Raw genomic sequence first — 27,373 nt, forward strand, 5'->3', positions numbered from 1 at the left:
TAGCAAGGCGCCATATTCAGTTACTATGTCTTCTGAACAGATAATATTGTGACTCATGTACCGTCAAGAGCGACGTTCATCATTAATGGATTAAAGTTAAGTATCAAACTAATTTCATCCACTTTCTGAATTCTCATTCCCTGTCATGTTCCAGACCTCACGTCAGTATAGTTCTTCCCTCTTCACGCCACCCTGCGTGTGCTAAACGCGTGCATTTCGGCCTCCTCTAGTAAACGATGTTGGCTCTTCTGCCAACTACAACACTGCCCATGCAGCTTCAACACGATGCCACAGTTCATCAAGAGTAGTGACTCGCGTATTGTGACGAGCCAGTTGCTCGGACGCCATTGAACAGACGTTTCCAATTGGTGAGAGATCTGGAGAATGTGCTGGCCAGAGCAGCAGTCGAACATTTTCTGTATCCAAAAAGGCCCGTACAGGACCTGCAACATGCGGTCGTGCATTATCCTGCTGAAATGTAGGGTTTCGCAGGGATCGAATGAAGGGTAGAGCCACGGGTCGTAACACATCTGAAATGTAACGTCCACTGTTCAGAGTGCTGTCAATGCGAAAAAGATGTGACCGAGACATGTAACCAATGGCACCCCATACCATCACACCAGGTGATACGCCAGTATGGCGATGACGAATACACGCTTCCAACGTGCGTTCACCGCGATGTCGTAAAACACGGATGCGACCATCATGATGCTGTAAACAGAGCCCGGATTCATCCGAAAAAATGACGTTTTGAAATTCGTGCACCCAGGTTCGACTCTGAGTACATCATCGCAGGCGCTCCTGTCTGTGATGCAGCGTCAAGGGTAACCGGAGCCGTCGTCTCCAAGCTGATAGTCCATGCTGCTGCAAACGTCGTCGAACTGTTCGTGCAGATGGTTGTTGTCTTGCAAACGTTCCCATCTGTTGACTCAGGGATCGAGACGTGGTTGCACGATCCGTTACAGCCATGCGGATAAGATGCCTGTCATCTCGACTGCTAGTGATACCTTTCCATCGTGCTACACGTCCACGGTGGCGTTTGGCAGAATTGTGGTGAAATTTGATACCAATGTGACATCATTAAGCCACCTTACAACTCACATGAACCTCTGAGCTCTGGCCTTTATTTTCCGCATGTGTCTAAACCTCGCTGTTTTGAAGCATCACCAAGCCAGAGGCGCCACGCTTTTGTACCATTACAGCAACAGGTTGTATGCCCCTTTGTGGCAAATTTCAAACTTCTGCGTCGCAATGGGGGAAAACGAAGGCGTTTCAGAAATGTGGTTCTTTAATTCTTTTGGGCAGTATATTTAGAAGAACAACTAGCACATTTTAGCGATGTGCAAGCAGATGTATTCCGCTGGTACAAGAGCATTTTTATGCGAGCTGCGATGTCTTTAAACTCTCTGTGGAAACGGTTTAATAACACTGTATAAAAAGAGTCAATATACGTGTTACCATTTTACAAGTAGTCAATTATGAGTTGAAGAAAACGGTACACATGCACTTTCCAAACCGTCAAAAGTGTTTTAGATTTTTTTCTGTGCACTTTCACCGTTGTCAACCATCTGTTTGTCGCTCTGCATTGTAAGGATGGATTCTTGTTTCGTTTACACTCGTGTAAGCGTACGAATCTTACAGCCATGTTCTTCTTTCACGATACCGTGAATGATGCAGCCTGTTTATTCAAAAGAAGCACCAAATGGGCGTGCCAACTCTGCAGTACGCTACATTCATATTTCTAGTAACAAACGGCGTTGGGTCAGGGTGCAGAGTCTCTATGAACTTCCTTCAACATACACTACTGGCCATTAAAATTGCTACACCACGAAGATGACGTGCTACAGACGCGAAATTTAACCGACAGGAAGAAGATGCTGTGATATACAAATGATTAGCTTTTCAGAGCATTCACACAAGGTTGGCGCCGGTGGCGACTTCTACGACGTGCTGCATGAGGAAAGTTTCCAACCGATTTCTCATACACAAACAGCAGTTGACCGGCGTTGCCTGGTGAAACGTTGTTGTAATGCCTCGTGTAGGGAGGAGAAATGCGTACCATCACGTTTCCGACTTTGATAAAGGTTGTATTGTAGCCTATCGCGATTGCGGTTTATCGTATCGCGACATTGCTGCTCGCGTTGGTCGCGATCCAATGACTGTTAGCAGAATATGGAATCGGTGGGTTCAGGACGGTAATACGGAACATCGTGCTGGATCCCAACGGCCTCGTATCACTAGCAGTCGAGATGAGAGGCATCCTATCCGCATGGCTGTAACGGATCGTGCAGCCACGTCTGGATCCCTGAGTCAACAGATGGGGACGTTTGCAAAACAACAACCATCTTCACGAACAGTTCGACGACGTTTGCAGCAGCATGGACTATCAGCTCGGAGACAATGGCTGCGGTTACCCTGGACGCTGCATCACAGACAGGAGCGCCTGCGATGGTGTGCTCAACGACGAACCTGGGTGCACGAATGGCAAAACGTAATTTTTTCGGATGAATCCAGGTTCTGTTTACAGCATGATGATGGTCGCATCCGTGTTTTACGACATCGCGGTGAACGCACGTTGGAAGCGTGTATTCGTCATCGCCATAATGGCGTATCACCTGGTGTGATGGTATGGGGTGCCATTGGTTACATGTCTCGGTCACATCTTGTTCGCATTGACGGCACTTTGAACAGTGGACGTTACATTTCAGATGTGTTACGACCCGTGGCTCTGCCCTTCATTCGATCCCTGCGAAACCCTACCTTTCAGTAGGATAATGCACGACCGCATGTTGCATGTCCTGTACGGGCCTTTCTGGGTACAGAAAATGTTCGACTGCTGCCCTGGCCAGCACATTCTCCAGGTCTCTCACCAATTGAAAACGCCTGTTCAATGGTAGCCGAGCAACTGGCTCGTCACAATATGCCAGTCACTACTCTTGATGAACTGTGGTATCGTGTTGAAGCTGCATGGGCAGCTGTACATGTACACGCCATCCAAGCTCTGTTTGACTCAATGCCCAGGCGTATCAAGGCCGTTATTACGGCCAGAGGTGGTTGTTCTGGATACTGATTTGTCAGGATCTATGCACCCAAATTGCGTGAAAATGTAATCACATGTCAGTTCTAGTATAATATATTTGTCCAATGAATACCCGTTTATCATCTGCATTTCTTCTTGGTGTAGCAATTTTAATGGCCATTTGCGTAATTTATTGGGATAGTGTACATCCAAAAGTCAGGAAAATCTCCTGTTTCCCAAACACAGTTGAAGAGACGGGGCGGGGGGGAATTTCTTTAGCTATCACTGAGGTGTGCCACGGCATAGCATAATGGATTTTGTCATGACCTGTTGTTGTGTCAAGAACCTGTAGCAGTCCGTCTCCTGCATGGATAAAGAACAGTAGTATGTTTTATTATTGATGGAACAAAAATCCTAACAACCACTTTGATCAATAGCTCTGTTGTGACGGGAAACTGGATCCTGGCTAGAGATGGCGCTCACACTAGCGAATTATTTCACAAGTGCCTACAGCATGTTTCTCTGGCGGGCAGAGAGCCTGCCATTTCCTATACACCAGTAACTTACCAGTTCTCACATCTCCGAAACTCTTCTCATCATCCCCAGTAATAAAGTAGACTTAATGTAATAGTTTATGGAACTCAGGAAGAGCAGTAGTTATGCTTTCTGCAATTTCCTCTTGTTCTCTCTAATAAGTGGGTGACATACGGCTTTTGCTACTTGAATGGTTCTAAGCAACTGTTCGGCATTTGAAACGTTGCAGAGCCACCTGCCCACCTCTGAATATAGCGCAGCATTCGTTTCTTGAGCGGGTGACTATCAGACTTTGTAACTGGTCGGATGGATGCTTTAATGACATTGGATCATGTTGTCAGTATGCTCTACCTATTCTTCCATGCTTCTGCGATGCCAAGACACAGCCATTTGACCACACAGTGTCCAGTCAGCCTTACTAAGCATCGATTTTTGTAGTTTCTTTTTCAGCACTGTTCCATATAGAAACTGAATTAAGACCGGAAAGCGACCAGTCAAGTGAATATCGTCAGCAACTTCCCACAGAGCGCAGGGGCTAAAGTGTATATCAGTATATCGATATACCTAACGATGGCTAAGAACCCTTTGGAAGTGCTGAAGTGCATGCACTGGCACGTTTCTAAGAAACACCACTCTTTCATCTTCGTGAACTCCACCGCAGGGCTTGTGACAGAAATGTCCTCCTTCAGTTTTCCACACCGAGGTTGTCCTTTCTATGGAGTGTAGGACCACCAGTAGCTTTGAAACTAGTTTCCCGGGGACAAAGACACAAGGATCTCCCCTCTACCTTGAACTTCAGTAATAATCCGGAAACCATCCATGTTTCACTGGAGTATTAAATACATTTTACTGATGAAAATAAAACACCTACAGCCGTCCTTATGATGTCATTTATTGTACGGCTACCAGTTTTTTTGGCGCTTCAGTGCACCATCTTTGAGCTTTAGATGATGCTGAAGGAGTTAACACCATCATATACACGATGGATCGGTGGCCAACATAACTAGTTTACGTGGACTACCTGTAATTGATATTGTCTTTCCAACCATCACCTGTGAACTTGCAGTTGAGTTGACAGTTGATGGTTGGAGAGAGAACATCACAGTTACAGGTAGCCTGTGTAAACCAGTTATGTTGGCCACTGATGCATCATGTATATAGATGGTGTTAACCTCTTCAGCATCGGCTAAGGCCCGAAGATGGCGCATTGAAGAGCCGAAACTGGTAGCTGTACACTAAATGATATCATGATGATGGCTGGCTGTAGGTGTTTTATTTTCTTTTATTTCCAGACGTCCAATCACAAGGATAGACATACAAAAACTTTTACTGACGAGGTTTCTTTCACCTTATCCCCACTTATTTCTGACTTGGGGAAGAGAGATTTGTGGATAGGAATCTAGTTTGGTGACTAGCAGGTTCTCTCAACAGTTTTCTACAGCAGTATCCTCATTCTATAAATCAGAAAACAATGATCTGCTGGCTTGTGGTCCATTTTTATCGATTTCATTTTATTTTCGTGGAGAGGACGGCACTGATCATGTTGAGGATAAGTGTGATGCAGAAATTTTCCTTATTGCAATTGCCATCTTTTGTATATATGGTGACAGGGGACGCTGTTTCAGTTATTTGATATAAACAGAGAAAGAGTCTCATGGTATTGTTGGCTGGTTTTCCTTCTCTGTTTCATCTCAAGGATTCGAGCCAGCAACTTCCTAATCGACGCTACTGTATGTGACGTACATTACCGCTCTTGGCTACGGAGGTGCATTGTTTTTGGGAATGACATAGGCTGATAAATATAAATATTTATGCTGCTTTCTGCTTCCACAAGATTCGTTACGTTCCTTCAGATGTGAGGCAAAAAGAAAATACATGGCGCTGTTATTCTGTTTAGATCCTCCATATTCTCTTTTCTTTGGGAAGAGTTGGCCATGTCTTCTATGTGATTCTGGACCTTACTGTGGGTTTCCTGTCTCGTGTACACCCGTTCAATGTTTTCCTTACGTCGCTTTCCCTCTGCAAAGCAAAGTGATGCGGCAATATTTTCTGCATTTTCAAGGACGCATTCGGTGTGGAACATATGATTTACAGTTGATAACATCAGTCTCGCGATAACCAACAATTAAACGTCAGAATAAAGTCGGCTGTCCGCTCAACTTCGTAGTTGCCCCTCTTCATAGTGTTCTTACAAACACGTTCTGTCTCCCTCTCTTTCGGTAAATCCACTGTCAAAATGTTTGAGACATTTACGTACGACTACGTTCTTGCTCAAGTTCAGCAGCTGTGTAATTCTGCAGCATTTGGGCATTCGCCCAGTTTCTCAATATTTAACAAGTGCGGTACATAGCGTGGATAGACTCAGCTAGTCATGTGAGAAGTGTTGCGTTACATGGCCACCGAGTTTATTTTAATGATCTTTCTGGTCCTTCCAGTAATGTAACTTGTGCGTGTAGGGGGGTGGCGCTATCAAACGTCCTGCTTTCCCCATATTTTATGGCGTGATCTTTGGCCTCTTAGTAGTATCAGCTACTCTCTTTCATTCAGGAGGACTAGCACCTGAAGTCTGCATGACTGAGTGTGAGTATTTCTCAACAGCCCATCTAAACTATTGAGAGTGTTTTCGTTTAAAATTGTGAGCTCCAAAGCAACTGGCGGAGTACTTGAGAAAATAACGATCAATCCAGTAAAAGTGTCACCTTTTCTGGACAAGCTAATACAACTTAATCACAGCAAGTGCTTCCAGGACTGTCCATCGCCTCAACATCCACCATCCTCACAATACTGAAAGTGTCTGGCGATGCACGCTAGACCTCCATTTGGTTCGGAACCCTGGGTTAATCAAACTCGCATCTAGCCAATACTAGCCCATTTCTCTGAGGTGCCCCTTATTTGGTGCCGCACATGAGGTGTATATACCTTGTCAAGTGCTATGGGCATGATTTGCAGCCCCCTTGTACAATCCCATCACCCTTCCCACTCTCCGCTCTCACTCATTAGTATCACTCCCACAGAGCAATCATTCTTCCCTCACTCCATCAGTGAATTAATTAAGGAAAAACTATCAGAAATGTTGTAAAACATAATGCAATTGAAGATATTCTATAGAGTACAACACCAATGTTCATGTCGTTAGAGATAACTTACTCCATCAGGTTTGGTAAGGATTGAAAAGTAATCAGCAACAGAACTGGTAAATGTAGCAGCCCATAGAAAAATTTTCCACAAGTATGTCTGAAATACTTTCTTATTTCTTTCTGTTTAAAGAAATTGTTGTCTCAGCATGTTGGGACACTGAGGTACTTTATATGGTATCTGAATTCAATACAAACTTTCAATACCCCAAACTGGCCTTGAACTTCACAGCAGTAAAAATATGGTTACAAACATGCTCAGTATTTTGTTGTATAATAACTGAAATCTGTGATAGTATTTTTCTTAATGGTTGACACTACAGTTGACGTCTTCTTTCACAGGTTCTGTCTGACATGAAACATGCATCTGGATCCAGCAACTCCAGCAGAAAGTCAGATGTCATCCAGAGGACTGCATCATTCTTTAACATCGTGTGCATCACCTACATTGAACTTCTCATCAACTGTGTACTCGTCTTTTAGTCAGGCACCACAAGATACTGCATCATTCTTCAGCCTGATTCCAGATGCTATTCCAGTACGCACTGCGTCTGAAGATGTTAGAGAGGAGTGTGGACCACAGACATGCTCAACAGCTTTACTCACACCCACACAAAACGAGTTTTTTGAACAAGATTTCAATGTGTCTGTAGAGGATAAGATGGATTACCATACGCCACTTTTGGACAATACAACGACAATTCCATCATTCCTCTCACAGGAAGATTGTTCATTATATCTACGTGAGCTAGTGTGCAGTGAATTTCCTACTACCTTAATCAAGAGCAAAAGCCCATGTTTAAATGACACTTCTGATTATTCGGTGGATGAAGTATCGTCCTTTTGTGAAAATTTCTCAGTATCATTCGATGGTGTATCTCAAATTTCAGTAATTTCTGATTCAGGTGTAACAGAGGTTCATAACTATTCTCTGGAAGACAGCAACAGTGAAACATCGCTTCCTTGTCAAAATGTAGATGTACCCTCAACTTCATCAAAACAACACATTACCATTGCTCCAAATGTGCTGCAGGAGAAAAGAACTAGTTCAAATACCCAAAGTCTTTGTGAACAAACTGTTGTTGATGGTATGGACAACGAAAGTACAGACTTAAAATTTTCGTCTTGGAATATCCATAATACTGATTCAAGAAGAACTTCCTTTTCTTTTAGAAATGATAGCATAAACTTGAACAGTATAATTAGGCATTCCTCTACAAGTCTTCTGGGATCATCAACAATACAGGTAATAAACATACTATTGTCTTATTTATAATGTGTTAACACCACCAGAAATGTATCAATTGATGTAATTACCTTATATAACTGATAAGTCATCTGTAGTTGGGAAACAGTAAGTAGAAAAACAATATTTCAGAAAGTCTTGGTTGCAACAAAGACTGTTTCCTTCCTAAAATAATTCATAACAATTGTTGTGCCAGCCAATGGAGTGGAAAAGATTTTTAGAAAAGTATTTTATAATTTTATACATTATTAAACAGTTTTTTCAAGTATATGTTCATGCTATTGAAAAAGCTTTACAGGAGAATCATTGTGCACAATGCTTCTTACTAGATCTTATTAACTGTGTATTGAAGAAAAATCACAAAACACACCATCAAGATTATTATATTTAATATTATAGGTACCAAATTTAGCTCAGTACTGCCAGGGAATGTCATAAAGAGATCAATCAAGTATTTTGAAAAGCTATTAAATGAACTTCCATTTGTGAAAATTTCAGCAAGACAGATACCTCTCAATGAAGAGAACTTTATGCCAATACAAAAGTGATTAGGGTTATAGAACTGTGTCTATTTTTCTATTTTGTGAACAGAGTATGACATGCCCAAAGATGCTGCCTTCAGAGCCTGTAAGCATAATTGCATGCATTAGAAAAGAACCTAGACTGAGTCATGCAATGTCTCCAGCCATGTAGTTTTTGGGTTAATTCACAAATCATCAAAAGTAGTTTTTGGAGGACTCAACAAATAAGTATCCAACCAAACCCAGGCATGTTAGGTGGGTAAATATGCAAATAATTTATGCAGCTATTTCCATCATTCTTTGAACAAGGCTTGCATATTTATTACCAAATGTTACAACGTCACACTGAAATGTTGTTTGTGAAATTGCCTGAATGATGACAAGTATCTGAGGCTTAAAACATCTTTGATGTTGCAATTGTTGATACTGACTCTAATGGTACCCCAAACTGCCACAGTGCCTTCATTTAGGTGTGTTGTGCTACTCTCTTCTGTTGGTTGGTTGATTGCAACCCTGCTGTAATGATATAGCAAATATGTGGTCATCAACAGAGGCCAAGATAAAATGATACTTGTCTGTTATCATGACAGTTGGAGTAAAATATATTGAACCATAATTACAATCACAACACACACCACATTGCTCCAACATTGGCCATCATTACTGACAAAGCTTTATGGTCTACTCCAGACATGTAGTCACATTTCATGGTCTAGTATCAAGTCATTGCTCCTTACATCCCTTTTCTATCTTATTGTTCTACACATTTGTCACTGTTGTAAAAACAGTCCTTGATAGAGCACAATTTCACAGTATGATAAACCCATTACAACGTGAATTTCCACCCACTCACAAACAGATATTTTGCTTTAGATATAAATGAGACATACTAGTACTTGCTGTTTGATGATTCGTTATTGACTTAGACTGATAAGACCTTGCTAACATAAGAGGCACACATGTGCAGCATTGCTGTTAAATCTTTTTCATTTAATTCTGGTGCACTGTTCAACACATTCTCTGTGTGCCATTGGAGTGCTTTTTCTCTGGTGTTACTACAGTGGAACTCCAATTTTACGTTCTCCAATTTTACATTTTTCATGATTCTACATCATAAGTTCATAGTCTCTGTAAAAAAGACATCAGATCAATGCTAAAAATTTCTCTATTTTACATTTCTTTCTAGTAAGGTTTGCCTTGATTTTAAGTTCTTACTCAATGTCTCACTCAACTTCATCCCATTTTCTTCCTATTGACATGTGATGTGACTGACTGAGTTATAGATACCACAAAAGACAAATGATTTGCAACATCGATGGAGGCAAAGTTAAGGGGGTATTTTAGGCCATTGTGGAGAGGGGAGACTTGAGAGAGGAAATGCAGACATAATCCATGACCGCTGCTGCCAACACAGCTTGCAAGTTGCAATGTTAATAGAAAAACAAGATAGTCAATGCAAAGTGTTCTGGACCAAGCCAATATGTGATGAAGGGGCCTAGCCACCACCTCTTTTTGTGCCAGTTATAGCTCAGTCTCATCTTTTTGCATGTATTCCTGATGTAATGTATTCAGCAACAATATCAATTGTCCACCTTTTAAATTCAACCAATGAGTCTCAAAGAACATGCTTGATCATGATCGAGGAAACATTGCCCATTTCTGGATAGTGAACTCTTATTGGCTGGCGACTTGTTAAGTCATCCAATAGCCAGTGCAGCCTCCACATCACACTAAAACACGTAAAATGAGCTCGCCAACTGGATGTGTGCAGAGGGGGAGCGACATTGCAATGACCAGAATGCAGGCAGGGGTGAAAGCATTTTGTGAAGTGCTGAAAATATGCTTGTCATGCAGATGATGTGCTGTGGAAGAGGTGTCACATGGAAATAGATCAAGGGTTTTGCGATAGCACATTTTAAAGGTTTTCATGTGCAAATCTGACATGATACAGTTGTAACAACTACATGCACTACTCACTTATATACTTTGCATCACACACACCACACACTGTAGATTGTAAAGAATGGCAGCAGTGATAGAGGGCATGAGGCGAAACTTTAACACCTGAGTTTTCTTCCAAATTTATATCTTACACAGTGTACAGAAATCCACTGAACCGACTTTTGATAAGCTAGTAAAGTCAGTTGGGGAAGTAAACTCATTTTCTCACATCTCTGTTTTTCTCATCAAGCCTAAAAAAACACTTTAACATTGGTGAGCATATGAGGTGCGGCTTGTAAGAAAAGCATTAAACAATAACAGCAATGGTGACAAAATTTGTCATTAAGCAGATGTCCACATTTATGCTTGTGGTTTAACCAGTTAGATGCAGTGATGATTTTGGTTTAATTCAACGTGTTCATCAATATTTGTTTTTTTCTGTGTGAGCATATAGGATTATCTCTCAAAAACACATGTTTTGAGCATATAATTTGCTGTTGTGGCATGTTAAAAAATAGGTTGGTTACCTTGTACCCAGATACCAATTTCAATTTTTTGATGAGTACACATCTGTGATTTTTTAAGAACTGATTGTATCAATTACCACAAATTATTGTATAATCATTGTATTGTACATTTAATTTTTTCACTTTTTTATGTAAAGTCTGGGAGAGGATAGCAATTTTTAATCATATATGCCAAGTACATGTGTTTTGCTTGTATTTTGGGAGGGGGGGGGAGGGTTAATATTTCACTTGATTCAGAATTTTCCTCAACTTTGGGTTTCTTAAGTCTGGACAGCATGAAAACGTAAAATAGTGGTTTCACCTTATTCACAAATGTGTGTATACTTATGCACAGATATGAGCAATCATATTTGGTTCTAGGTCATGCATTGATGGACAGTTCATACTCAGCAACTAAGATTTTTCCACCCTTCAGTAAACTCTATCAGCTGCCATCTCTTCAGCTCCCTCCCATTTCATGTCCATGAGTTGAAAATGCTTTACATGTGTTTATTTTGTGGTGCTATGAGGCCTTCCTCTACTTCAGTATCATCTGTTGGTTTCCACAGGGCGCTGATGACCTCGATGTTGAGCGCCCATAAACCCCAACACACGGTTTCCGCAGCAGTGCTGAGTTGTGGACTCTCTCATCTTTCTCATCTAGAACATAAACTGCAAGCTTTCATTTTGGTTGCGAAGACCACTTCTCTGCACTTCATCATTTGAAACACAGATCTTCAAAATCCACCTCAAGTATATTTGGTGAAAAACATTGAGCTTTTGTGCTGATTTTACTGACATTTTCCAGATCTACCATGCTTATAAGACCAATGGTAGGATGATAGATGAGTACAGATGAAGCCTTATGGACGTACTTATGGAGTCTAATTGCTATATAGATCACATTCTTTGGAAGGCTCCAGAGGCTTTCCCAGTTCTGTTGCTGATGTCTGCATCTACATCCCCATTGTTACAGATAATGCTGCTGAGCAACAGAAATGCGTCAGCATCTTGTAGTACCTTCTGTTGCACTATATTTTGACTAGATATCTTACCAGTTTTTGCGAAGATTGTATTTGGCTTATCAGCATTTATTTGTAGCCCTACAGAACTGGCCATTCCATCAAATTTGGTAGTCATTAGCTATAAACCGTGTGGTGTTCCTGCCACAAGAATGATGTCATCAGCCAAATCTAGTTCCATAACGGTAAACTGCTCATTGAAACATATGCCCATACTGGAGTTATCTACAGCTTTTCTCATTATGAAGTCTGTGACAAATATACGAAGGAATGGTAACAAAATGCATCCTTGTCTAACAACTGTCAGTATCCTAAAGAAAGTGGTGTTCCCATCATCTGTTTTTATACAGCAACTTGAGTTTTGATACAGGTTTCTGGAAACATCAGTGAGGTGGTCAGGAATTCCATATAACCTTACAATATTCCACAATGACTCTCAGTATATACTGTCAAAAGCATTTTTAAAATCAACAAAGTTTAGGGGCAGTGGGCAGCTCAGTTCTCTGTATTGTTCTATTACATTTCACAGAACAAATGTTTGTTCAGAGTAGGATTTCCCACTTCAAATGTCAGCCTGTTCTTCTCATAATGAACAATCTGCAGCTTGTTTTGTTTTTAGAAGAATGAGTCAGCAGATTCTGCCTGGCTCTGAGAGGAGTGTGATATCTCTCCAGTTTGTACATTCAGTTACACTAACCTTCTTCAGTAGTTTAACTCTGATGTTATGCCCCCAGTTTTCTGTAACATACCTTGTTTGCCAACAAGTACTGCACAATTTAGAGAGGTGATCAATTACGCCTGAATCACCATATTTCAGAATTTTGGCTGAAGTTTCATCCAAACTAGCTACTTCATTGTTTTCAAGAATTGTGATCACTGTGCACACCTCTGCTTTTACCATTAGTTCTTGCATGTTTGACTCATTTTTGAAGTTTTAAGCGTGCAGTGGATTGGGCTCGTGTAAGGTTTCTTTGAAATACTCAAACCATTGGACAGTTTTTTCATATTTTTTGAACAGAAGTTTGCCTAACTATATGTGGTGTACATGCATGTCAAATAGTCATTGCATTCCATTATAATTTTCTTCATGACTACAAAACATCTTTATTATAAATATGATGGTATGTACATTTAGTGTAGTTTCTGATCTTCCTTTCCATTTTAATTCTTATAGTATGATATCAATATAGTTGCACTTCTTTACCAGAATGTGTCAACATTTGATTCTAGTTTCTTGTTCCTCAGCTTTACTATGATGAAGTTAATCATACTCATGCCACTACATTACTATGATTTAAGTTTCAGATCAATATAACCATATTCTGGCACAAAGTATTTTATTAAAACAACAGAAAGTGCTATATGATCTTCTACACATCATGACATTAAGTCAAGACTGATAACTAACCAACTAGCAACCAACGTAAAATCAAAGAGGCGCTACTTAAGGTTCTGGAGTGACAACCATGTTTCATTTGAGTCCATGATGCGTACGTAGTTTTTTTTTTTTTTTTTTTTTAAATTCAGCAGTGAGGTACTTAAAATGAGTAAACAATGAACTTTTCATACTTTGGCCTATAATAGGCATAACACAAGCAGCCTGATAGAAGATGATATTTCAAAAGCCATTTTATTTGCACTAGAATGATGGCTGGTTATATGAGATTAGTTGCAACTAGGAGAGATCTTTTCAGTCAGTAAACTTTGTATCAGTATTCCCCAGCAGTCATTACTCATAATGTTAATTTTGCTCTCAAAGCAGCCTGCCAGGAAGTATCCCACAATACCTCTTGAAACACTTTGCTTAAATATTATCACATGTGAAAACTCTTAACATCACTCTGTTGGCTGTCAGTCTCTTGTGACAATGCTGTATCTGTGTATAGTTGTCACTATTGGTAATAAGAAAAGCCAACCTCTAAATGAGAATCTTTATAATACTGTTGAACATATGTCAGTAGTTTTGTCATATCAGTCTAGGTTATTACCACATTCTGGCTGTCATTTAAGTTCTGTATCATTTTCTTATAAGCATCAATTTATTGTTCTTTTGCATACTTTTTGCTTCAGGAACTTTCATAAACATTAACAAACTTTAAACTTGAGTTTACAGTTTATTTCAAGTGAAATTATACTCTTAAATAAATAATTTTTTTGTATTTTTGTGGTATTAAAGTTACAAATTTTACAGCAATGTAATTACAAGCAATTATTATTCATTTACTTAATCACTTATGTATTAGCACTGCACAAAACTAACCATTCAGTCACTTTCAGGAGCACAGCAATACAGGTGCAATGGGCAGCTATGGTCACTTATCAGCAAGGAGCACTTGTAGCCCAGCAAGCCTGAGTTTCATTTCCAACAGCAAAAATAATAATTTGCCAGTAAATGGGCACTCACATAGTTCAGAGGCAATGACCTTAGTAGAACATAAGCCATTCAACACATGTGAAGCCCTATCTTCAAATCAGGCAAGTAAATATTCACGGTACTCCTAAACAAATTACAAGATAAACACTAATTTCAGTAGTCCATGTTTTTTCTTACTTATAGTAAAGCACTAAGGTAATAGCACAGAAGGATGATCAGCATTGTCATAGTGCTAGAGAGTCAATCAGCTTCAAAATTTTAAATAGATATATTTAAAGTTTCATTTTACTGACCTTTATCCTGTGGTGAAAATAACAGTGCTGTACACTGAAACTGATAACCAGGTTAAAGCTTCTTCCACAAAATGTTGGACAAACTGCCAGAAGTCAATCTTGTTGCCATAACATTTTGGTGTAGAATTTTCTGGCCATCTTCAGTTTTATAATGGTGAAAATACACTGATTAAATCTTCATGGTGTGTTAGAACTTGAATGTAAAATTTTGCTTTTACATGAGCAGTGTTCCTCTGAAAGAAAGCCTGTGTGTGCTACACAATGCAGGTCAAAGCACGTCTGCCACATCTTGACTTTTTGTATCTGATTTTATTGTCTTGGGTGAAGGGGGAGGGGAGGGCGGCATACTGAGGCTTTAGTTTCATTTACAAAAAGAGCAATACTAAAAACTCACCATAAACTTTTATTGCAGTGTTCTTTAATAAAGTATATAGTTTATATCATTATGCCAATAGACAGGTCTTGGAATGTAACTAAATTATAAGAGATATTTAAACCTCATATAAAAAGGTAAATGACTTTTTGGTGTTGGGAGTTGGTGAACAAATAGATGCATCATAGAAAATACTTACTGAAATGCCAAGAAATGGATTTAATAATACTGTATTCCCATTTTTGTAACATATCTCCAAGAAAGGTGACCTATGCATAAGGCAATTCTTTTCTTAAAAATTATTGAGATCTGATGAGCCTAATAACATCGCTTAAATAATAACTATCAACAGTCATTATAGTCAGAATTTATTTATTACATATGTTCAATTTTTGTTAGAGATAATCCCCAATTGAAGCTGTTCCACTTTTTCCAGCTTTATGACCAGTTCATACACCTGGACCAGCCCTATTACCAAATTCCCAACTGCTTGCTTATGTGTCATGTTTTTGGTCCTTCATAGTTCATGAAAGACATACACTGTATTTACATGTAAACAAACAAAAATAAGTAAGTAGTTTATTTGTCTGTGGATAATTTTACAACTATCTTAGTGTAAGTGAATAAACCAACAATATGCTTGTAGAGAATAAATATATACAGTTGTATATAACTGATGTCATACATATTTACTTTAGTTCTTACCCATTTTTAAAGCAGATTGGTTTTTTACCTTCAAGAAACACAGTAATGTGAATGGAGAGAAAATCATCACATTAGAAATTGTATACACAGGCAGCCATAACTGCATTATCTGTTTGTAGACTTTCATGAATTTGCTATTATTTTCATGTCTATGACACCTTAATTTGTACCTACTGTTATTTGCTTTTTCATAATACACTATGTGACCAAAAGTATCTGGACACTTAGCTGAAAATGACTTACAAGTTCATGGTGCCTCCCCCCCCCCCCCCCCAAAAAAAAAAAATCAGTAATGCTGGAATTCAATATGGTGTTGGCCCACCCTTAGCCTTAACGACAGCTTGTGCTCTCACAGGCATACATTCAATCAGGTGCTGGAACTTTTCTTGGGGAATGGCAGCCCATTCTTCATGGAGTGCTGCACTGAGGAGAGGTATCGATGTTGGTCGGTAAGGCCTGACACTAAGTCAGCGTTCCAAAACATCCCAAAGATGTTCTGTAGGATTCAGGTCAGGACTCTATGCAGGTCAGTCCATCGCAGGGATGTTATTGTCGTGTAACCACTCCGCCACAGACTATCCATTATGAACAGGTGCTTGATCGTGTAGAAAGATGCAATCGCCATCCCTGAATTGCTCTTCAACAGTGGGAAGCCAGAAGGTGCTAAAACATTAATGAAGGTCTGTGGTGTGATAGTGCCATGCAAAACAACAAAGGGTGCAAGCCTCCTCCATGAGAAACACAACCACACCATAACACCACCGATTCCAAATTTTACAGGTGCCACTACACAAGCTGGTAGATGATGTTCACCGGTCATTCGCCATACCCGCACACTGCCATCGTATCTCCACATTGTGTACTGTGATTTGTCACTCCACACAGCATCTTTCCGCTGTTCAGTCATCCAGTGTTTACGTTTCTTACACCAAGCGAGGTGTCTTTTGGCATATACTGGCATGATGTGTGGCTTATGAGCAGCGGCTCAACCATGAAATCCAAGTTTTCCCACTTCCCACCTAACTGTCATCGAGCTTGCAGTGGATCCTGATGCAGTTTGTAATTCCTGTGTGATGGTGTGGATAGATGTCTGCCTATTACACATTACTACCCTCTTCAACTGTCAGCGGTCTCTGTCAGTCAACAGACGAGGTCGGCCTGTACGCTTATGTGCTGTACGTATCCCTTCACGTTTTCAGTTCACTATCACATGAAAAACAGTGGACCTAGGAATGTTTAGGAGTGTGGAGGTCTCATGTACAGATGTATGACACAAGTGACACCCAATCACCTGACCACATTCGAAGTTTGTGAGTTCTGTAGAGTGCCCCATTCTGCTCTCTCATGATGTCTAGTGACTACTGAGTTTGCTGATGTGGAGTACCTTGCAGTAGGTGGCAGCACAATGCACCTAATATGAAAAACGAATGTTTTTGGTTGTGTCTGAATACTTTTGGTCACATAGTATATTTACTGTAGCATAATAATAAGTCATGATTTTTATGACTATGTTGAACTAAAATATGTAAACAACTGAAAATGGCTGCATAAACCAATACTTGTTGCCTGAGTAAGTAGCGGTATTAATTAGTATTGCAGTCCAAATAGAAAACATCATCTATGTGGTATAGTCTCTCTCTCTCTCTCTCTCTCTCTCTCTCTCTCTCTCGCTCGCTCGCACTCACACGTCTGGATAATGTGACAGCTGTCAACAAATTTAGGTAAAATTAATGTTTAGCTATTTTGATGCAAAGTGTAAGTATTCTGCAGTGTTACATGGATTAGCTAGATTAAGGTAAAGTTTGAGTTTATTTTTAAAAGCTGAAAATGCAAAAAGTTATTATAAAAATGGATACTGCACCTTAATTTCAGCTGTTGCTTTGTATTTTTAAGTGTTCCTACATTTTTGTTATAGTCCTGCAAGTCTTTGTTTAACAGCATAGTGCAATGTATTTTTAAAAAAGTTTGTTATTGTATGGCATGTCACACCTCCTTGTTGGATTGTGTATTTGTAATTTTAGATTTTGGATACAGATTAGGTCATGCAAGCATTTACAAATAAACTAACTTTCAGTGTATCAATATTAATGTCATTTACCACTAGTAAGTATGGGAATCCTTCATAGCCTTTTCAAATAGTTCTTACAATTGCTTGAGACACAACAACGTACTTTGCTGCTTAAGGATGTATATAGTCATAGTAGCAAAAATTCTTTCCAAGGACCTCATCTGCATAGCTGCTGTCCATGAATGCCATTCTTTACATCACTACTTCATCTCCTGTGTGTTACAATCTGGTCACTGAGGTACCTCTGTAAGAAAATACTGAAACATCATTATTTGCTCTTTCAGGTTGTTCTTCCTAAATACAAGGGTGAAATTCTTTCAAATTTACTGAATAAACAGCAACTACCTTCCTTTCATCAAATACAGCTGTCAGCTGACCATTCAAAGGATAACTATCATTGCCATTATCCAAAGAATGGAAATTTGCCTGATTGCCTCAAACCCCCTCATGATCCTTTCCTTGGGACACTGGAAAGTGAGAATACGTCATTACAAAGAATTACTTCTGAACTTGCTGAAGATGATGAGACAACAGGTTAGTAAATAAACCTAAAGTATTTGTAATTATAAAATAAAATAATTACTCATTGTTTTTAGTTGAATCTCCCCTTTACACACACACACACACACACACACACACACACACACTTCCTCCCTGTTAACCACATGCATGTGCACAGTTTTGCATGTGTGTTTTGTGTTCACTTACTTGATACACTTCTTGGTGTGTCTATGACTCACATGGGCAAGCAAGTCATTATGAAGCAAGTTTGGAGTTATCAAAGGCATACATTTTTATGAAACACATTATTAGTAACAAATGCATATTCTAGAGTGAAACTTTCATCCTGCAGCATAGTGTTCACTGTAAAGAAACTCTGACAAATTAAAATTGAGTATCAGACCAGGATTTGAACTGTGATGTCTACCTTACTATCTGACTGGAGTGTTGAGTCAGGCCTTGAGGAGTCTCTTGTTGACTTAATTTTAAGATCCTTCCACAGGCTCAAGTTCTAGTTCAATGCAAAGCATTAGTCAATCTGGAGGTTACCACTGCATCCTGTGTTCAACACATTTGCATGGAATTATCAACAACTCTTCTACAGGAAGAACTACTTCCCAGTATATTGCGAACAATGTATTTTACTCCTCTTGTAACTTTAGACTGGATTTAATATTCAGAGACACATGTCTTCTGATGATATAAAGTCACCCTTTTTTTTCTAAACAACAGCTTCTTGATTACCTGTCTTACTTCCTTTTTCATTATTTATCTTCCTCTTTTTTAAGAAGATACACTATGTTCAGAGTATTGCAGTAATAACTTCAAAATCACATAAAACTTTTAATCCACATACTACAATATCTCAGATACAAAGCAGTTGCATTGTATTAAATTACCGGTACAGTAAAAGAAATACCAGAGTACAGATGAGCAAATAACAAAATAAACATTGATTCTAGAGTTATTTTGATCATATCATTATAAAACAGTTTTGCTGCTTTTGTACATAAGTCTATTGTCTTCTTTGTTGTACTGACCAACTGTACAACGAATTTCAGTTATTCTTTACATCTTTTTCTCTCACTTTTTGGTGGGACATACTTTCCATTACCCACTTTTGCCACTCCCCTTGCTAATCGTTTCATACCTATTTATTATTTTATTCTGCTATGAAGAAATAAGATGTGCAGCTGATGACTGATTTTTATTTTGGTGAAAACAAAAGCTATGAAAAATATCAGCAATAGGATGTAAATGAAATAATACATTCAATTTGCAGTGCTGCTCCTGCAAGAAAGACATACAGTGCTGCTAGTGTAGAATTAATTCTGATAACTTATACTTTCAATATTGCTCAAATAATTTGTGGAGTTTTATGCCTTTGTCATGAAATTAGATTATTCAGCTATGCAATTTTAAATAAAGTAGCCATTAATTATCCAACTGTAAATATTTTTCTGCATTATTTACAGCTGAAACTCTCCTTGAATGTCGTTGGATTGACTGCTATGCTGTTTTTATGGATCAAGAATCACTAGTCAACCATATTGAAAAGAGTCATGTAGAAATGAGGAAAGGTGAAGATTTCTCATGTTTCTGGCAAGGATGTTCAAGGCGGTCAAGACCTTTTAATGCAAGATACAAGTTGCTGATACATATGAGAGTCCACTCTGGAGAAAAACCAAACAAATGCCCAGTAAGTATTAATTTTGAAAACAGTAATATCCTGACATATATGTTTCAGATATCAATTTATCAGAAAAATTTTAGATCATTAACAATAATCACCATACCTAAAACTTAAAGAACAATGTAGCATATCTTCAATATCTCAAAAGGGAAATGTAGAGGAAGAGAGTGGAGGTACCTATATGCTGTACCAGCACATACCGTCACAAATCAAACACTGGGTGCATGTATAAATTACGTGATTCAGTTATGTTTAGTTCTGTTATTTTTATTATCCACAGATGATAATTCCAATCTCGCTATGATGTGAAATGAGTCGATTTTACAAATATAGTACTTGAAGATGTCAGTTAGTTGTGCTGATGAAATATTGTGGGAATTTCACAGTGATACTCAACACTTCACCTGAGAATAGTTTGTGCAATTATTATCACACATTCAGGAATTCCTCTATAGAGAAGAAGAAACTGTCATTCAGAAATGAGTTCAGTTTGTCTGTGAAGCCTATCTTACTATCTGTTAGGCTTGTAATATTACCCTATTTACCTGTGCTAATATGCCTCCAGTAGCTGCACCTCTGTCAAATCTAGTTGAAAAGAGACTGTCAAATGTAGGCGAATTCAAATGATATTGTCCACACCAGGTATAAAGTCCAAAATACTTTCATTACACTTTGATATTAATAAGTGCACAGTTTGTGGCCAGATTAAGTCTCATTTACTAAAATTTATGCAGATATAAAGGGTAAGCCATATACAACAAACTGTTGATGTCGTATATTGTGATTGATTGAGTGCAGTAATTTAATGCTGAACTGACCCATAAGTTTACATGTGGCAAGCACATCATTAACATGTTCAATAATCACACTATACTTCCAAACAGTCATATCAAAACAAAAACTGTGTGCATAGTAAATATCATTTGGAAATAACATAGTTCACAGTCCAGTACCATTGCCACAGTTTCCAGAATGTATTATTCAAAATTAACACAATTCATGACATTAACTGTGAGTTCACAATCAATGACTAGAAAACAGCATAAACTCTCAGATACAGAATTTAGGTAAAACTTGTCACCTTTTACGGCTTGTGCTTTGTGATAACTCATCTGCATACATTGTGCAGTAATTTCGAGCACAGATCTTGCTCACATCAGAAACTCCTGCTGAGTGACTGAAATGGCTTCCTACTGCCTCTCTTTTATAAGATTACAATAACTAGAACTGAAGCTGTTTATTGCTTCTCGCTGTATTTTCATGAGCTCCAATTAAAAATTTACACTCCTGATTAACTGAATGGTAGGGAAAGAGACTTCTGAATATGAACTTTTAAATATAACACTAACTACTATTGAATTATGCTGTTTAATTTGTTAAAATATAATATTCTATGTCAGCAACAATTTTTTAGTTAAGAATGCTTTAATCTGATAATTTATGAAATTTTTCTGTATTTGTGCCACTGAATGAAACATGAAGGTCTATTAGTTGTACACTTGGCTTTCAAAGGTGTTTTTGGAGAAACCTTGTTTGATTTCATTCATGTGCAACCTTAAAGTCTATGTCTATCTGTGAAAGTAACTAACCACTGCGAGATTATTAAAAGGGAAAGAAGTGAGTCATGTTTCCACAATTTTTAATATGTTGCTTTCCTGGTTTCCATATCATGTATGTATCTTCTCCTGATAGAGCCAAACATTGTTTTGCATTACTTACAGGACCAAGAAACATAATCATCCATAGTCATATTGTGCACAATCATTTTCTCCATAAACATTTATGTAAACCTATTCCACAATATAAGAATATGAAAATATGATGACACAATACTGAAAATTTTGAACATAAGTGACTCCATGACAGTTGGGATTTAAATTATACAATACAGTAAAGTTGTTAAAATAAAGGTTACAGAAGTGACACACATCCTAAACAATGTACTTCTGACTTTCTGTACTTAATATAAGTCACAATCACTGACCATGGCTAATGCAATGGCTATAAAAATAATGAAACTTAAAGAAACAAGATAACTATTAGAAAAAAACCATACACCATACCAGAGTATGATGTAACTGTAAGTAATATCAAGTATTGTTCATAAGATATACCAAAATGACCAAATTGCATTTTTCAATCATTACCACAAATTAATAAACTTTAATTTCATGTTAATAACACAGTCAGTCCTTATAATTCTGAAGAATGTCATTTTCATTTTGTCTTTCAGTATTCAGATTGCACCAAAGCATTTTCTCGTCTAGAAAATCTTAAAATTCATCAGAGGTCTCACACAGGAGAGAGGCCTTATTTATGCCAATATGCAGGGTGCACCAAGGCTTTTAGTAACAGTTCTGACAGAGCAAAACATCAGAGAACTCACTTTGATACGGTATGTAAAAAACACAATATTTTTCATTACCTTTGGTTAAAAAAATCATACCAATATCAATGAAAAACTAAATTTGTGTCACACTATATCTCCCTTAATTCCTTGTTATTTTGTTCACTTTTTTGGCTAAATAATTAAATCCAATACTTTGCCTTTTGTTTCCTTGCACTGAAATTATAAATGGTTGGATATTACAGGTGGGCATAGATTTATTGATGTTAGCTTTCATAATTGAATTCAAATAACTCACAGAATTGAAAACCACACTTCACTAATAAGGAATTTGTCATTTCAGAAACCTTATGCATGTCAAGTGATTGGCTGCCCAAAACGCTACACAGATCCAAGCTCTCTGAGGAAACATGTGAAAAACCATACTGAAAAAGAGAGGCTGCAGGTAAAGAAAAAGGTAATTAAGATAAAAGTCATACATAATTCAAAAAACTGAAGTGTCAGTTTCTTAGTATTTGCATTTTGTGGATTTCTATTTCATAGTGCTCCCCACACACAGTAATTGCACACTGGAAGATCAGGTAACCTGGGTGACCAACTAGGACTGTGACCTGACTGACCTCTGCTAACAACTCTGTCAGGTGTGAATATCATGTAAATGTGATCCAAAGTTTGGCTGGTTGTATGGGCAGTTGCTGCATCCTGTTGCATATAACCTCATGGGGTGTGTTTATATGCATACATTCACATCCAATCATCTCCACTTGCTCGAGCCATTTTTATTTTCCCCACCCTGTATTATAGGAATTAAATATTCTATCAATGCCTTTCCCACAATTAAGGCAGGCAGACCTACATAATGGAGGGGTGAAAATGATGTTATGGCTGATCTGTGTACATCCACAATTCAGGCAAGTATTCAATAGATTGCAGACTGAATGCCCAGATGCCTGGATCTGGTGGGCAGGGTTAAGAAATCTTTTCACCACAGAGAGACAAAAAGTGATGTATTGTTCACCTTGTCTGTGACCAAATCTGACTAACTACAGATATCATTATAAATGTTAGGATTGTTTCACATTTCTGGATCAGTATGTAATCTGCAAATAAAATGACATCATAACTCATACTTAAATTGCAACACTCTACTCCCTTCCATTTGTACTGAATATATTAAGGATTGTGTTATACAGTAACTGAGAAATTATTTAGTATATAAATGTTATTTAGTAAAAAGTGCCCATTGATGGAATTATGAGACTATACAGCTTCATAAACATCACAGGAAATTACATGTAAATGTTTTAATATATGTTTACAAAATGATGATAGGAAACTTAATTTCAGATGACAAGTGAAGATGGTGATGGAATCAGCTCTCCTCTAAAACAACCATTCATTGTGGCTCCCAGTTCAGATCTACAGTTTATGATGGATGTTTCAGAACAAAGGGATTCAAATCAACAGAGAGATGGCAGCTTAGTAACAGGTACAGTAAGCAATAGTTTTAATGTCAGATATCATTAAAATTAACAACTTGAGCTATGAAATGGTATTTCACCTCTTTCTAATTCATATAGAGAAGAATTTAAATTATTTTTGTACCCACTTTGGAAAGATGTCAAGCTGACGTAACACATCTATAGTGAACTGTAAGGTGTTCTTTGAATCTTTACTCTCTCTTCCATTAAACCAACCTTTATAAGAATTCCAGAATAATGAATAGTGCTCAAGAACTGGTCAAGCAATGCTCTTTTAAGTCACTCCTTTCGTGCATGAATTACCCTTCCTCACAGTTTCTCCCAGAATACCTGAGCCTGACATCTATCTTCACCCAGATTAAATTATTGTGGCTGTTTTATCTACAATCTTACGTACAATATGGTTCTGATTGACTTAGGAGATTGATATCCCACTATGTAGTCAAACTATGTAACATATTTTCATCTGTTTATGAACATTACATTTGAAACGTGTTTCTAACCAAGCCACCTCCTTGTACACATCTGTGTCATCTGCAAACAGTTTCATAGAGCTGCAGTATTTCTCTGCCAGATCATTTACATATTAATTGTGAACAGTGGTAGCCCCATTGCACTGAGATCAGGTATAACAGACACTACCTTTATTTCTGAGAATGCCTCTCCAGTAAGAATGACATTCACATTTTTTAACAGACCAATATGGTTATCATATTGACCTGAACATTTTCCAGTCACATGACATGCTCTATTGATCCAGAAACCATGCAGTAATTTACCATAATAATAATAATAATAATTATTATTATTATTAATTATTATGGTAAATTACTATTTAAAAAGGGGCAGTTCTTCTACATATTCAATATAGAATTTAATGGGTTTGAGCTGTCTTTCCTGCTTTCAATTCTTCATTTACTTTCTTTTGTATCCATCATTTTTTGCATCAGTGTGATGCCTGAACACAGGAAATGCATTATGATCATCATCTTTGAAGTAACTTCAGAAAACAGACTTTAGAATTTTGGCCTTTGTTTTATCATCTTCCATTTTAATGCCAGCATGGTCAATGTGAATTTGGACAGGTGACTGTTCTGTTGACTGACTTCACCCAGTACCTAATCTTTTTAGTCCTTTCAAACTTGGCAGATAAAATGTCATCTTTGAATTCACTGAATTCTTCTTGCATATTCTTTATTTCATTCAGTTTTGTCTGTCACCTAAGATTTACTCACCTTACTTTGCTATCCACACCTCTGCTTTCATAGTAGTTTCCTGATACCTTTAATGAACATAGTGGATCCTTCCCATGGTTGTCTTTCTTCCATGGCAACAACTGGCCTGGGACATGCATACAATATGTCTGAATTGCTGCCAAAGTTCCTCCAAGGCCTGAGATCATCCACATCCTTTTTCCCATAGTAGAGTGTTTGCTGCTGACTGTTCAGGTAGTTGATAATGATTATCCTATCACACTTATTATGTAAAATAGGGAAAGGCAACCACTTACCTATATGGACTGTTGTGCGGAGCATAGAAACATATAACAGAAAACAATGTTCATACTATCTTTCAAGTTATTGCTCTTTTTGTAGTAAAAGTACACACAATCACACACAGAGTTACACATACACCCAAATGTACACACCTGTGGTGAGAGTGACTGAACCTTTCTCTGGCCATAGGATTATACATTTGGATGTCTGTTGGTTGTAAATGTGTGTACTTTTATTAGAAGAAGGTCAAGAGCTCAGAAGCTAGTGTGAATACTGTTTTCTGTTGCATATTTCTATGTCCCACACATCAGTCTATAGGTAATGGGTAGCCTTTCCCTTATTTTACATATTGTTCCATTTAGAAAGTTTCACTATTATTATACACTTCTTAATTATCTAGTTACTTCTGCCTTTCTTAAATTTCTATGTAATACCAGTAATTAATGATATCATTCTAGGCTTTTGGTCACTAATTTTCATTTCTAAATTCAATGAATTTAAAAGTTTTGACTAATTTTTGACTGCAAATCCAATAAATTCCACTCATGAGTGGACTATCTCATCAACTGCTGTAAACAGTTTTTAGAAAATATATTTACTATACTTTCACAGGATCCTGCCTCCCATTCTAAAGATATATATCCCATTCTATTTATAGCAAGTAGAGATCTCAGCCCAGCCTTCCTTCTTATTGCTACAACAAGACTTGGTTTTCTCTGAAGCATTCAGCCATTTCAGTTCTTACTACAGATGGATCATAACAACATCTGATCATTATGTCAGTCCTGCCTTTGGTGTTTAACTTCCTTCAGACTCACTTCCAGTATAAGTCAGTATTTATCTCATTAGATATTCCAGTGTTTTACAGAAGTAAATATGCTTTCACCACTAATATCCAGCCTCTACTTTTGGTATGTGTTCCATTCTGAGTTTGATATTTCACTGCTGTTTACTTCTCGTTTGAGCCAACTTTTTCTTTTGAAGCATGGTTCTGACATTAATGAGTGGCACTAACTCTGAGACCTTAGCCCAGAGTTAATTAATGTCAGGTATTAATTTCCTTTTCCTGATCTACAATGATGCTTAATCCCCTTCATAAAGCTGCAGGTCACCTATACATGGTTACCTCTTGTACTACATCTAACTGACCAGCATTCAGTGAACAGAGAGTATTATCAGAGACTCTACCCTCATGTGTATGCCACACATACTCTGCTAACTGAGCAGCTGCTTTCAGAGTGTAGTCCAAGCCTGATCTACTAAGGAGCATGTTCACTTACAAAAACATTCCTTAGCTAATTAACAGGTCTATTCACAATAAATTGTGATGGAATACCACAAAACAGTAAAGTTCACTTGTTCAGTTAAATGTACTTATTGCTTTAAACAGTTAATGATCAGCTTGTATTTAGTCATCTTAACATTTTACATAACACATGTCAGCATTTCAAATAGTCCATGAGTTTCTTAACAGTTTTTCAGTTGGTAACACCCATAACAAACATAGTAACTTTACTGCAATGTCACACTGACGGCATATCGGAGACTGACTGAATAAAATGAATACTATACTGGCTATACTGGTAGAATGATAGCCCACTCAGGCTTTGTGTGGAACATCTATTTATAAATGTGCTTATTACAGAAAATCACAAATAAGTAAAAATCTAAGCTGTTCCATTTTAGATATTGTCATAAAAGGCAGGAAAATTGAAAGGAACATGGATACAATAGGCAGCAAATAAGTTTCTTTAATTAATAGTTGCTGAGTGATATGGTGTGGTGGTTAGCACATTGGACTCGTATTTGGGAGGATGACGGTTCAAAACTGTGTCTGGCCATCCTGATTCAGGTCTCTGAAATTTCCCTAAATCAATTCAGGCAAATGCTGGGATGGTTCCTTTGAAATGGCACTGCTGACTTCCTTTGACATCCTTCCCTAATCAGGTGGGACCAATGACCTCCATGTTTGGGCCTCTCCCCCTAAATCAACCAACCGACCGACCGACCAACCAACCAACCAACCAACCAACCTACCCACCAATAGTCGCATAGTTAGAAAATCGCAAAAGTATAAGTTCTATGTTTTGGGAGAGCAACTGAATATGAACAGGGATTC

General features: G+C 38.0%; 1 protein-coding gene across 2 annotated transcripts in view; it reads left to right on the top strand.

The window, feature by feature from the left end:
• Positions 1–27,373, top strand: part of LOC126249739 (zinc finger protein GLI3-like) — a 51,639-nt gene that overhangs the window by 6,550 nt on the left and 17,716 nt on the right. The window contains exons 1-8 of one of the 2 annotated variants that reach the window (XM_049951419.1): positions 6,016–6,133; positions 7,030–7,933; positions 14,201–14,398; positions 18,021–18,270; positions 19,713–19,936; positions 22,164–22,325; positions 22,621–22,734; positions 23,625–23,766. In XM_049951419.1, the coding sequence (XP_049807376.1) occupies positions 7,049–7,933; positions 14,201–14,398; positions 18,021–18,270; positions 19,713–19,936; positions 22,164–22,325; positions 22,621–22,734; positions 23,625–23,766 (1,975 nt within the window). In that variant the 5' untranslated portion in view covers positions 6,016–6,133; positions 7,030–7,048. Of the gene's footprint in view, positions 1–6,015; positions 6,134–7,029; positions 7,934–14,200; positions 14,399–18,020; positions 18,271–19,712; positions 19,937–22,163; positions 22,326–22,620; positions 22,735–23,624; positions 23,767–27,373 lie in introns of those variants that run through there. The other variant, XM_049951418.1, reaches the window with a different exon arrangement.

The sequence above is a fragment of the Schistocerca nitens genome, chromosome 3 (assembly GCF_023898315.1).
Source record: "Schistocerca nitens isolate TAMUIC-IGC-003100 chromosome 3, iqSchNite1.1, whole genome shotgun sequence".
Taxonomy (NCBI): Eukaryota; Metazoa; Arthropoda; class Insecta; order Orthoptera; family Acrididae; genus Schistocerca; species Schistocerca nitens.